This window comes from Ovis aries, chromosome 9 (genome assembly GCF_016772045.2).
Source record: "Ovis aries strain OAR_USU_Benz2616 breed Rambouillet chromosome 9, ARS-UI_Ramb_v3.0, whole genome shotgun sequence".
In the NCBI taxonomy this organism is placed as follows: Eukaryota; Metazoa; Chordata; class Mammalia; order Artiodactyla; family Bovidae; genus Ovis; species Ovis aries.
Genome location: NC_056062.1, coordinates 34,704,466 through 34,717,472, shown reverse-complemented (window position 1 = coordinate 34,717,472; position 13,007 = coordinate 34,704,466). Strand labels below are relative to the sequence as shown.

At 41.5% G+C, this 13,007-nt stretch overlaps 1 protein-coding gene across 1 annotated transcript in view; it reads left to right on the top strand.

Annotated features, from left to right (window-relative positions):
* Positions 1 to 12,111, top strand: part of OPRK1 (opioid receptor kappa 1) — a 30,583-nt gene extending 18,472 nt beyond the window's left edge. Inside the window, exon 4 of the mRNA XM_004011957.6 lies at positions 8,327 to 12,111. Within this exon, the coding sequence (XP_004012006.4) occupies positions 8,327 to 8,859 (533 nt within the window). The 3' untranslated portion in view covers positions 8,860 to 12,111. The remainder of the gene's footprint in view (positions 1 to 8,326) is intronic.
* The last annotated feature ends 896 nt before the right edge of the window (positions 12,112 to 13,007 follow it).

Below are 13,007 nucleotides of genomic sequence, written 5' to 3'. Positions count from 1 at the left end.
TTTGATATAAATTCACTGGGGTGAGGGGAGCTATTTATTGCTTTCAGTTCAGTCCAATTCAGTCGCTCAGTCGTGTCCGACTCTTTGCTACCCATGAATCGCAGCACGCCAGGCCTCCCTGTCCATCACCAACTCCTTGAGTTCACTCAGACTCACATCCATCGAGTCGATGATGCCATCCAGCCATCTCATCCTCGGTCATCCCCTTTTCCTCCTGCCCCAATCCCTCCCAGCATCAGAGTCTTTTCCAATGAGTCAACTCTTCGCATGAGGTGGCCAAAGTATTGGACTTTCAGCTTTAGCATCAGTCCTTCCAAAGAAATCCCAGGGCTGATCTCCTTTAGAATGGACTGGTTGGATCTCCTTGCAGTCCAAGGGACTCTCAAGAGTCTTCTCCAACACGACAGTTCAAAAGCATAAATTCTTTGGTGCTCAGCCTTCTTCACAGTCCAACTCTCACATCCATACATGACCACAGGAAAAACCATAGCCTTGAATAGACGGACCTTTGTTGGCAAAGCAATGTCTCTGCTTTTGAATATGCTATCTAGGTTGGTCATAACTTTCCTTCCAAGGAGTAAGCGTCTTTTAATTTCATGGCTGCAATCACCATCTGCAGTGGTTTTGGAGCCCCCAAAAATAAAGTCTGACACTGTTTCCACTGTTTCCCCATGTATTTCCCATGAAGTGATGGGACCAGATGCCATGATCTTCATTTTCTGACTGTTGAGCTTTAAGCCAACTTTTTCATTCTCCTCTTTCACTTTCATCAAGAGGCTTTTTAGTTCCTCTTCACTTTCTGTCATAAGGGTGGTGTCATCTGCACATCTGAGGTTATTGATATTTCTCCCAGCAGTCTTGATTCCAGCTTGTGCTTCTTCCAGCCCAGCGTTTCTCATGATGTACTCTGCGTATAAGTTAAATAAGCAGCGTGACAATATACAGCCTTGACGTACTCCTTTTCCTATTTGGAACCAGTCTGTTGTTCCATGTCCAGTAGCAGGTGTCTAAATGCTTCAGGTTATGAGAGAGGTTCATGATACCTGTGAGTACAGATAAGCAGAGACTTTCCAGGTCGTAGTGAAAAGGCAGATGCTAAAACCATAGCTTCTCCTGCATGGTACACATTTTTAAATGAAGCATAATCTTTTTTCTTTTAAAATGAATTTACAATGTAAATACCACAGATGTTAAGCTATCAGTACAGTACACACAGGCAAAGTCGTCTCCGACTCTTTGTGACCCCATGGACTGTAGCCCACCAGGCTCCTCTGTCCATGGAATTCTCTAGGCAAGAATACTGGAGTAGGTTGCCATTCCCTTCTCCAGGGAATCTTCCCGATCTGGGGATCAAACCCAGGATCTCCTGCGTTGCAAGCAGATTCTTTACTACCTGAGCCACCAAGAATGCCCTTTCACACAAAGGCAGAGGAACCACAGTGGACCCCTAAAACCTGTAAAATCCTTCTCCTGTTCCTTTAATGCAAGATATAAAGACGTTTCCTATCTAACATCTCTTTCCTGTTGAAGGAAATCTGATAGATTTTCCCGTCAAAACCTATTATTCTTTCTAAAGTTCAAGCTGGTTGGCTCCCCATTAAGTATAAAAGTGATTTGTTTAGACAAAAATGAAGTTAAGGTGGCTATGAGCTCAGATGTCAGATATACATTTGTTTACCTAGCTCTGTTAAAGCATATTTTAAACCATTCTGCATAGTATGTCAGGTTATAGGCTGCTCTTGTATCATTTCCTGAATACATTTCTAAATTCTTGTTATGATTAAGTCACTATTGCAGTCACTGCTGGATTATACAAGGATAACAACAATCACATAGAACAAAGGAGCAGAACTGAAGAGTTTTAAAACCCCACATAAGAGTTATATCCCTTCCTTTGCCAATCAGTAGCTGAGAAAGCTTTAGGTCCTATGTAACCATCTGTGAGCTTATCTAAAAAACTGTAATCTAGACATATGGGCAATACAAGAAAGGAGAGTTAATCCTGTTATGGTATAGGTTCAACCTAAACTCAAGGACAGCACTGGTAAAAATTACAGCTGCTATAATTTGATAAATGTTAAGAAATGCCAAGCCTTACTAGAGAAGAACTTTAAAATATGATTAATTCCACTAATTACATCACAATATTATTAATTTAATTACTGCTGCTGCTTCTGCTGCTAAGTCGCTTTAGTCGTGTCCGACTCTGTGTGACCCCATAGATGGCAGCCCACTAGGCTCCTCTGTCCCTGGGATTCTCCAGGCAAGAACACTGGAGTGGGTTGCCATTTCCTTCTCCAATGCATGAAAGTGAAAAGTGAAAGTGAAGTCACTCAGTCATGCCCAACTCTTAGCGACCCCATGGACTGCAGCCTACCAGGCTCCTCCATCCATGGGATTTTCCAGGCAAGAGTACTATTTAGTATTAATTAATTAATATGATTAATGGATATGAATTTGGGCAAACTCCGGGAGACAATGGAGGACAATGGAGGACAGAGGTGTGCTGCAGTCCACGGGGTTGCAGAGAGTCGAGCATGACTTAGCAACTAAACAACAGCAACAACAATTACACATAGGATTTTGCTTCTTCATGCACACAACATATGAAATAAAATTGCAGGAAACTTTTCTGAGCCTTAGGGGTTGGTATGTAATAACTTAGGTTCAAAAGAAGATGCTCCATGAATGTGAGAAGACTGGGGTTAATAATAAAAGAAGAGAGATGGTTTTTCCCAGGGCAAATAAAGAATTGATTTTCACATTTCACGTTATACCTGTTGATTTAACCACTACTCCTGTAATTGTTGTCAGAAAATGGCATTCTCGAGGAATTGGGTTTCAATTAGGGTTTTGAAAGGAAAGAAAGACAGATGCGGGTTTTCCTGGAAGGAGCAGCTGTAGATGGACGTGTGCAGATGTGATGGGAGAAACGATGCACCAGTGTCAGCAGAGGATTAGTTTGTGCAGCAAACAGGAGGAAGTGAGAGAAAACTAGTCTTGTAGGAGGGCTCCATCCTCTCTATGAGTCTTTTATTTTGCAAAGCACACTTGATTATGTGATGAGAGACTGTCTCCAGACCCGCCAGCCTGCTCACTGTGGCGTGCTGCATCTCATGCGTGTCCAGATCCCTGGCAGACCGAGAAGAGTCCTCTAGGCCGTCTCCATGCTCTTGAGGCAGGGCTGACTGGCATTGGTGGTTCACAGAATCACGTTTGTGGAGAAAGCTCGCTGAAGGGAGCCAGGTGTCAGTGCATTAGAACACAGCCACCTGGACAGGAAGTCTCAACCAATGCATCTTAAATGCTTGGCTGCATCCATCTGGCACTTGACTTTTCTCGTAAGGAGGCTTTTCTTTAGCCCCCAATCTCTGTATCTGTTATTGGTCTATTCAGACCAATGTCTGTGTCTTCAGATTCAGTCTGGTCGGTTGTATGTTTCTAGAAGTTTATCTGTTTCTTTTGAGTTGTTCAGTTTGTTGGCATATAATTGTTTACTGTCACCTTGTGTGATCCTTTATATTTCTGTGTTATCAGTTGTAATGTCTCCTCTTTCATTTATATTAATAATTTTACTTATTTGAGTCTTCTCTCCTTTTTTCTTAGTGTAGCTGAGGTTTTGTTATTTTTATCTTAAAAAAAAAAACAGCTGTTTTTCTATTGTTTTCCTGGTCTCTATTTATTATTTCTGATTCATTCTTTCTCATTTCTTTCCTTCTACTGACTTTGGGCTTAGTTTGTTCTTTTTCTAGTTCCTTACTGTGTAAAGTTAGGTTCTTTATTTGAGATCTTACTTTTTTCTTCATGTAGCTGTTTATCATTATAGACTTCTCTCTGAGAACTGCTTTTGCTACATCCCTTCAGTTTTGGTATATTGTATTTTTTTTTTCATTCATCTCAAGCCATGTTTTATTTCCCTTTTGATTTCTGTTTCCACTCCTAGATTTTTAAGGCTGTGTTGTTTAATCTCTACATATTTGTGAATTTTCCATTTTTTTCCTGTCATTGGTATCTATTTTCACATGGTCAGAAAAAATACTTGATATGATTTTGATCTTCTTAATTTGTTAAGACTTGCTTCATGTCCTAACATATGATGTGTGTGTATATACATATATACATACATACATATATATATACTGTAGACTATTTCATGCACATTTAAGAAGAATTTGTCTTCTGCTGCTCTTGAGTGAAATGTTTTGTGAATGTCTGTCAAGTTCATTTTATTTTTAATTTTTTCAGATCTGCCATTTCTTTATTGATTTTCTATCTGGATTATTTGCCCATTGTTGAAAGTGTGGTATTGTATTCCCCTACAATTACTGTGTTTCTATCTATGTCTCCCTTTAGTTCTGTGTATATATACTTTGTATATTTGGGTATTCCAATGTTGGGTGCATTGTTCAGTCACTAAATCACTACTTAAATGATTTAAATCATTAAACATTTTTGAGTTCCTACTGCATGCAAGAGAAAGCTAATCCTCAGAGTTAAAAGATGTCCCCAAATTAAACATCAGCCCTTATGTTGCCTTGATTATCTTATCAGATTACTCTTCCATAATGACTACTGCACTGAGTCCATATTTTCAAGGATTTCCATGTGGTATTCATTTGTTTATTTAACAATTTATTCTCCTCAAACACCATATGTTCCTGCTTCCTTGTGTGGCAGGAATTGAATATTATTCAAGGCAGACTGGGTCCCTACCCTAAGATAGTTTACATTCTGGATAGAGAGAAAAACATTGGGAAAGGCAACATATTATTACAAAGAGCTACTGTCTGCTTTCTCTCTGGCTTCTGTCTTTGAATAATGATAAAAAATACAATGAGTATAGTATGCTGCTGCTACGGCTAAGTCGCTTCAGTCGAGTCCGACTCTGTGCGACCCCATAGATGGCAGCCCAACCAGGCTCCTCTGTCCCTGGGATTTTCCAGGCAAGAATACTGGAGTGGGTTGCCATTTCCTTCTCCAGTGTATAGTTTAGAGGGAGAATATAAATTTCAGAGAAGAGGAATATTCAAATGGAGCTGCCTCTGTATAAATGTCTTTTTTACAATTTTATTTACTAATTTTTGGCTGTGCTGGTCTTCATTGCTATGTGGGCTTCTGTCTGGTTGTGGCAAGCAGGGGCCATTCTCTAGATGCTATGCACCGGCTTCTCTTTGTGGTGGTTTCTTTTGTTGCTAAGCACAGGCTCTAGGGCAAGAAGTCTTTAGTAGCTGCAGCTCCTGGGCTCTAGAGCACAGGCTCAATAGCTGTGGTGCACAGGCTTAGTTGCTCTGCAGCATGTGGGATCTTCCCGGATCGGGACTGAACCCATGTCTCCTGTATTGGCAGGTGGATTCTTTACCATCCAGCCACCATGGAAACTCTGTATAAATCTCTTACAGGAAAGAAAAAAAAACTTCAAAGAAGCCAGATTGCAATGTGCCATCCTAAAAAGTTGTTAAATAAATACATTTTGAACTATGATAATAGTGGTGAATTTTTTGAAAGGTGATTTTAACTGTTCTTATTCCCATAAATACTAAAGCAAAGACTAAGCAAGATGCTTGTTTGTTTCTTTTAGTCTTCCTAGTAATAGTATTTAGGACAGGAGCTTTATAGGGAATCAAAAATTATAAGTTAACCTGGGAGTTTTCATTTACTATTGGAAGGTTTGATCTGGTATTTAGTTGATAAAAATGTGTCTGAAATAGTCATCTTCATTAATTGGCTGCCGTGATTATATTCTTTGTGTTTTAAAGCATGTCTAATTGAAATTCCAAGATAGATTTTGTTTTACAATGGGATATATGATTCAGTTCAGTTCAGTCGCTCAGTCGTGTCTGACTCTTTGCGACCCCATGAATTGCACACGCCTGTCCATCACCAACTCCTGGAGTTCACTCAGACTCACATCCATCGAGTCAGTGATGCCATCCAGCCATCTCATCCTCTGTCATCCCCTTCTCCTCCTGCCCCCAATCCCTCCCAGCATCAGAGTCTCTTCCAATGAGTGAACTCTTTGCATGAGGTTGCCAAAGTACTGGAGTTTCAGCTTTAGCATCATTCCTTCCAAAGAAATCCTAGGGCTGATCTCCTTCAGAATGGACTGGTTGGATCTCCTTGCAGTCCAAGGGACTCTCAAGAGTCTTCTCCAACACCACAGTTCAAAGGCATCAATTCTTCGGCTCTCAGCCTTCTTCACAGTCCAACTCTCACATCCACACATGACCACAGGAAAAACCATAGCCTTGACGAGACGGACCTTAGTCAGCAAAGTAATGTCTCTGCTTTTGAATATGCTATCTAGGTTGGTCATAACTTTCCTTCCAAGGAGTAAGCATCTTTTAATTTCATGGCTGCAATCACCATCTGCAGTGATTTTGGAGCCCAAAAAAATAAAGTCTGACACTGTTCCCACTGTTTCCCCATCTATTTCCCATGAAGTGATGGGACCGGATGCCATGATCTTCATTTTCTGAATGTTGAGCTTTAAGCCAACTTTTTCACTCTCCACTTTCACTTTCATCAAGAGGCTTTTTAGTTCCTCTTCCCTTTCTGCCATAAGAGTGGTGTCATTGGCATATCTGAGGTTATTGATATTTCTCCCGGCCATCTTGATTCCAGCTTGTGTTTCTTCCAGTCCAGCGTTTCTCATGATGTACTCTGCATAGAAGTTAAATAAGCAGGGTGACAATATACAGCCTTGACATACTCCTTTTCCTATTTGGAACCAGTCTGTTGTTCCATGTCCAGTTCTAACTGTTGCTTCCTGACCTGCATACAGATTTCTCAAGAGGCAGGTTAGGTGGTCTGGTATTCCCATCTCTTTCAGAATTTTCCACAGTTTATTGTGATCCACACAGTCAAAGGCTTTGGCATAGTCAATAAAGCAGAAATAGATGTTTTTCTGGAACTTTCTTGCTTTTTCGATGATCCAGCAGATGTTGGCAATTTGATCTCCGGTTCCTCTGCCTTTTCTAAAACCATCTTGAACATCTGGAAGTTCACGGTTCACGTATTGCTGAAGCCTGGCTTGGAGAATTTTGAGCATTACATTACTATATATGATTAGGAGCACATTAAGATGTTTTAAAAAAACATGATTAATAGAGCTGTTTCACTGCTTGAAAAATATCCTTGTGCTATTTTTGAAGCAGATTTTCCGATGTCAGAAGACACGTTTTCATTATAAAAAACTACAGCTTAGTATCACTCATTGTTTCTTCATCTGTAAAGAAGAATCAGGGCAAAAAGAATTTAGCCTGCTCTGGGCTCACTGGCTAGAGCTTGGGGAGGGTGGGTGGCCTCTGGGAAAATATTATAAAAGGTACTTGTCCTGAGTCTCTGCTCTTTCTAATATTATGGTCACTCCAAAGAGAATGCTGTCCAGCAAAGAACAGCAGAGCAAAATAAAGTCATTTTCCAAGTAATCATATATTTGTTTTCCCTGTTACATAGTCACTGTTGGCAAAAGTAAAAAATGTGTCTGATTCGTGAATTTCCTTGAAGATGATAATACTGACTCTCTTCTTCCTCCTTCCCTTTCTTCTGTTTCCTTTCGTCTCCTTTCCTCCTCCTCCTCTTCTTTCTTCTTCAAAAGTTTCCTCTCATGTTTCAGCAATGCTTTTAATCACAATGACCACCACTGGTTCTATTAAATCACAGCAGCTGGGTGGTATTTAGACAAATTTTGTTTACATGCTTATGGACCTACATAGTGATTTCCTGGAAACCACTTAAGGTTTTTCTGACAAGATGGCTTTTGTTAAGTTGAATGGCTGGTTTTGCAATATTTTATCATTTATTGCAGATAGGAGAAGGAAATGGCAGTCCACTCCAGTATTCTTTCTTGGAGAATCTCATGGGGGCTACAGCCTCGTGGGCTACAGTCCATGGGTTGCAAGAGTCCAACACGACTTAGTGACTAAACTACCACTAGCTTGTATTGCCAGAGCCTTAGATCTGGGAGAATTGTTAATACATGGGTATGCAAGTTAAGTACTCCTTCGGTAAATTAACAGTGTAGTTCTCCTGAAAATAGTCGGCATCAAACCAGCCTCCACAACTAGATAATTCATACTGCTGGATAATCTTATTTACTCTATAGCAGTGTGTTTGTTACCAGTGAATGATAACCTTTCTGACTTCATTGTTCTTTGTGTGAAAAAAAGGATGGTTAATACACACGGCCCTCATTCCTAGCTTGGTGATCAGCTTCAGGTAATATCATCTCGCCATAATTGGACCTTTGTAATGAAAGGTATTGAAATCCACATTTGAAACCCTTGGCTAACGGATTTCCCTTTTGTGGATTTGTCCCCTCCTGCAGACATGGAAGTCATCGAATGCTCCCTACAGTTCCCGGATGACGACTACTCCTGGTGGGACCTGTTCATGAAGGTCTGTGTCTTCGTCTTCGCCTTCGTCATCCCCGTCCTCATTATCATTGTCTGCTACACCCTCATGATCCTGCGCTTAAAGAGCGTCCGCCTCCTCTCCGGCTCGCGAGAGAAAGACCGCAACCTGCGGCGGATCACCAGGCTCGTGCTGGTGGTGGTGGCCGTCTTCATCGTCTGCTGGACCCCCATCCACATTTTCATCCTCGTGGAGGCCCTGGGGAGCACCGCCCACAGCACGGCTGCCCTCTCCAGCTACTATTTCTGCATCGCCCTGGGCTACACCAACAGCAGCCTGAACCCCATTCTCTACGCCTTCCTTGACGAAAACTTCAAGCGGTGTTTCCGGGACTTCTGCTTTCCCATTAAGATGAGGATGGAGCGCCAGAGCACAAGCAGGGTCAGAAATACCGTTCAGGATCCTGCCTATGTGAGGGAGGTTGATGGGGTAAATAAACCAGTATGACTAGTCGTGGAGATGTCCTCTTATAGTCCTCCGGGTAGAGAAGAGTTCAATGATCTAGGATTAACTCAGATTACTACTGCAGTCTGAGATAGAAAGGGAGAAATTTTAACAAACTTTTAGAAATCTTGTGGTTCTGAGATCGCAAGATGCAGGCTGTGTTAGCGACTCAGGTCGGTGGAAACATCAGGGCCCTGGGGATGGAGCACAGGAGATCAGAGCGAGCAGACACAGCCCCTTCTAGGGCAGAGAAGTGGTGCTGACTCCCAGTTCCTCTGATGAACCAAGAAATAAGCCTTTTCCTTCTGGTTCCCTACCTTTAATTCAGGACCCATTCTGCTGAGACTTTCCTAGGCAATGTGGTGTTCAAAGCTCTATTTAGGAAAAAGAAAAATGCAGTGATTTCAGAGCTTAGTGGCTCTCCAGTCCAGACACAACTTCAGACAGCAATGACCTCGGTAAGAAGACCTATGTCTGGAGCCCTGCCCAGCTCACTTTATGCCAAGTGGACATGCATTTCCTACAGCTGCAGGGTGAGGATTTCAGCTTAAGACTCCACCCCTGGGGTGTCTGCTGTCCACGTGTAGCAGAAAATTATCCTGATGTTTACGAAGTTATTTAAATATACAAAAGGTATTTTCCGACATTGTTTAATTTCTTGAAAACTATGGTTGGTTTGTTTTTAGCATGCTCTTCAGGCAGATAACCTCATGATAAAGCATGTCCTGTTGTTAAGAGACACAAAGTGGTTTCAATACCACCAAAAAAAAATGTACAGTTTTATCTGTAAATAATAGTATATGTGCAAATAAGGAATGGGCTTGTCTTCCCACCAAGTGGCTTCCCTGGGACATGCTGATAAAACCCTGAGTCATTTAGGGCTGATGCAAAGATGCTTCGCTGATGCATAAGCTTTTGTCTGGGATCAGCCATGTGTCACATACTCTGAGTCCCTCAGCACTGTCAGCCCTTTAACAGGGCTCAGAACTCATATGCTAATGAATCAGGAACTATTTAACTCACTCCCAGGTGGTAGCCTTGGCAGAATCTAGTTTATAAGCTGTATCTTTTTATGAACATATCACTATTACCAGATTCTCTCTGTTGATGAAAGGAGGGCATCTTGCTCATGTGAATCTTGAGATACTGTTTTGTGGCTTTTAGCCGGAAGTGAAATTGATCCTAATTGTGGGGGAATGAGGACATTATGTCACTCTCGGTGCTGGAACATAGCTGGCACAGTATTTGGTGAGGAGCACACCTGCTGAGGATAATGCTGGCAGGGGGCACATTTAGAGTAATTTTGCTAGAACTTCGAGATAACGTATAACTTCTTCCTTCTTTCCCTGGAAACTTATGGTTTCGAGGTAATGGCTTTTTCTGCAGTTTGCCTGGGCAGAAGAAAGGGCTAATTTAGAAATAACACCCATCTCTTCTTTAAGCCTGTATGTTAGGGCAACACCCTCTGGAATTTATAGCGATGTGAAACGTAACTGCAGACATCACTACATCTACAAGACGTGTTCACTGTGGACTTCCTACTGTGTGTACACTCTACTTTTGCAAATGTACCTTGCATGGGAGGGTTTTACGTGGCTCCAGAATTTCACCGTGATGTGCGTGCTGAGTCGCTCAGTCAAGTCTGACTTTTTGCCACTCTATGGACTGTCGCCTGCCAGGCTCCTCTGTCCATGGGATTTCCTAGGCAGGAATACTGGAGTGGGTTGCCATTTCCTCCTCCAGGGTTCCTGTGATGATGCTTGTGTTCCAGATTTCCACAGCACCTAACATGTATGGGTGAAGACAGCAGGGCAAGGTTTTCCCTGATGAAAATGTAGTGTTTTTTTGAGCATTTCTTACATTTCATTGATTTTCTTAGGTGTCCTTGTATTCTTATAACACATAGGAATGGCTTGAATATTGATTGACTTTCACCCCATGGCTGAAAGTTCCTACCATCCTGTGGGAGGGATATTTACATGGAGAGTAGTTCCAGGAAGAAATCCTGCTGATGTGGAAAATAGGAAAACCTCCTTAAATTCACATTCCATGTGTCCTCACAGCATCTTGCCATGACTGGAGTCTAAATGTTAGACTGAACATTGTGTAGCTCTGAGCATTATGTAGCTCTTCATGGGTAAGTTTGCACCCCAGGAGAGAGAGATACAGCCCTCAATGCTCATGAGGTCATGGTGTTCTAAGCATCTCCTTTGTCATAAGCACCTTTGTTCCCAGACTGGAAGAGGAGAGGATGGCTGTGTCATTTTAGGGCAGGACTTTAAAGAATGATCAACTGAATCACATTTGTTAGGAAAAGTACCACTTACACAGATGTATTTCTTTGTCAAAAGTGTGTATGTATGTGTGTGCAAGTTGAGTGTATGTGTGTGTGTGTGTGCATGTACCATGTGTGGCTATGTGTGTGTCTGGGTCCCATCTCTTGATGTTCCTGTCTCACATCACGGCAAGGAGTGCAATGTCCGCTGTGTCTCCTTAGGACCAGAAATGAGTGTTTCTAACCTTGAATTCGATGTCCTCCATGAATTCTTTCCTCCCTGGTAAAATCTTCTTGGAGACAGGACGTAGTGAAGGGTCAGGAAAAATGCATAAAAAGGAAACACCTTACAGCCATGAGGATAAAAAAAACTCTTGCAATTCTGACCTGAAGGAGAGTAAGAACCACCATTAGTGTCTTGAATTACTCTTATGAATCTGGATGCATCCCTATGCAAAATTTGAGTCAAAACTCTAGGCTTATTATTAAAAAGGAACCATAGTTTGGAAAGATAGTTTTCAAAAATCAAGGAAAATTCACAAACGTCTTAAGAAAATGGTTTCATTTGATGATGCATTGCTGAGAAATGAAGTCCTTAAATCTGCATAACTGTTATCCAGGCAATTTATATATAGATGCTTCCTCTAGTATTGGGACATAAGATAAATAACTGGAATAAAAGGACTACATCAGCTGGCTTTAAATTAGAGCTTTTTAAGGAGAAAACTGTGACAGGGTTGTATGTCCATTCAGTGGGGTTTGTTTTCCAAGCAAGAGCTGTTTGGAAGATTCAGCATAAAGAGGAAAATCTTATCCCCAAAGGCCATGAATCTGCTTGCCCTAAGGGAGTTTTCTTCTCTGAGACAGGCATATTTGTATATTCTTTAATGTATATGATTTATATCTTGTACTATGTGATGATTATGCATTGTATATATAATTGTGTGCCTTGCAAGAAAATAAAAACTGTACCTGCTAAAGTCACAGCCTTTCCATTACTGTGCTCAGTCATCTGCTCTTTAATGGCTTAGCTGGTGCTGCACTTCAGCAAGAACAATGCTCACTGAGTCTCCAAAACAAAAACTGTTGCCTTAATTTTCCATCCACAACAATGTTGTGGACAGTAAATGGAAAAGAACATAACAGGTGGGAATCTAAACGGTGTGTGATCTTAAGTTGTGAAACCCACTTAGGGCTTCCCTGATAGCTCAGTTGGTAAAGACTCTACCTGCAAGCAGGAGACCCTGGTTTGATTTAGGGTCAGGAAGATACTCTGGAGAAGGGATAGGCTACCCACTCCAGTATTCTTGGGCTTCCCTTGTGGTTCAGCTGGTAAAGAATCTGCCTGCAATGTGGGAGAACTGGGTTTGATTTCTGGGTTGGGAAGATCCCCTGGAGAAGGGAAAGGCTGCCCACCCCAGTATTCTGTCTGGAGAATCCCATGGACTGTATAGTTCATGGGGTTGCAGAGTCGGACACGACTGAGCAACTTTTACTTTCACTTTTACTTTATCAATCACTTAGGAAAATGCAGTCGTTTCCACAGTAATGCAACCATGATTCCAGAATCGATGCATACTGCCTTCACTATGAAAAGCCACTATTTCACTATGAAAAGTATGTGCAATTCAAACTCAAGCTGTTCCGCCAATAAAAACATGAAAAAATCAAATACTCCTGGAAACACATGCAGCTTCTGTCCTGCTTCCAATGAAATACAACCACATCACTGTCGTGAATGGTCTCTAAACCTCATGGTGTTTGAACAAACAAAGAGTAATGTAAAATCAGCATCTTGACAAAAGAAAGATTTTTTTTTATAAATAAAAACTTAGGGAAGGAAAATGAAAAAGGGACTCCTTGGTAATTAAGGAGA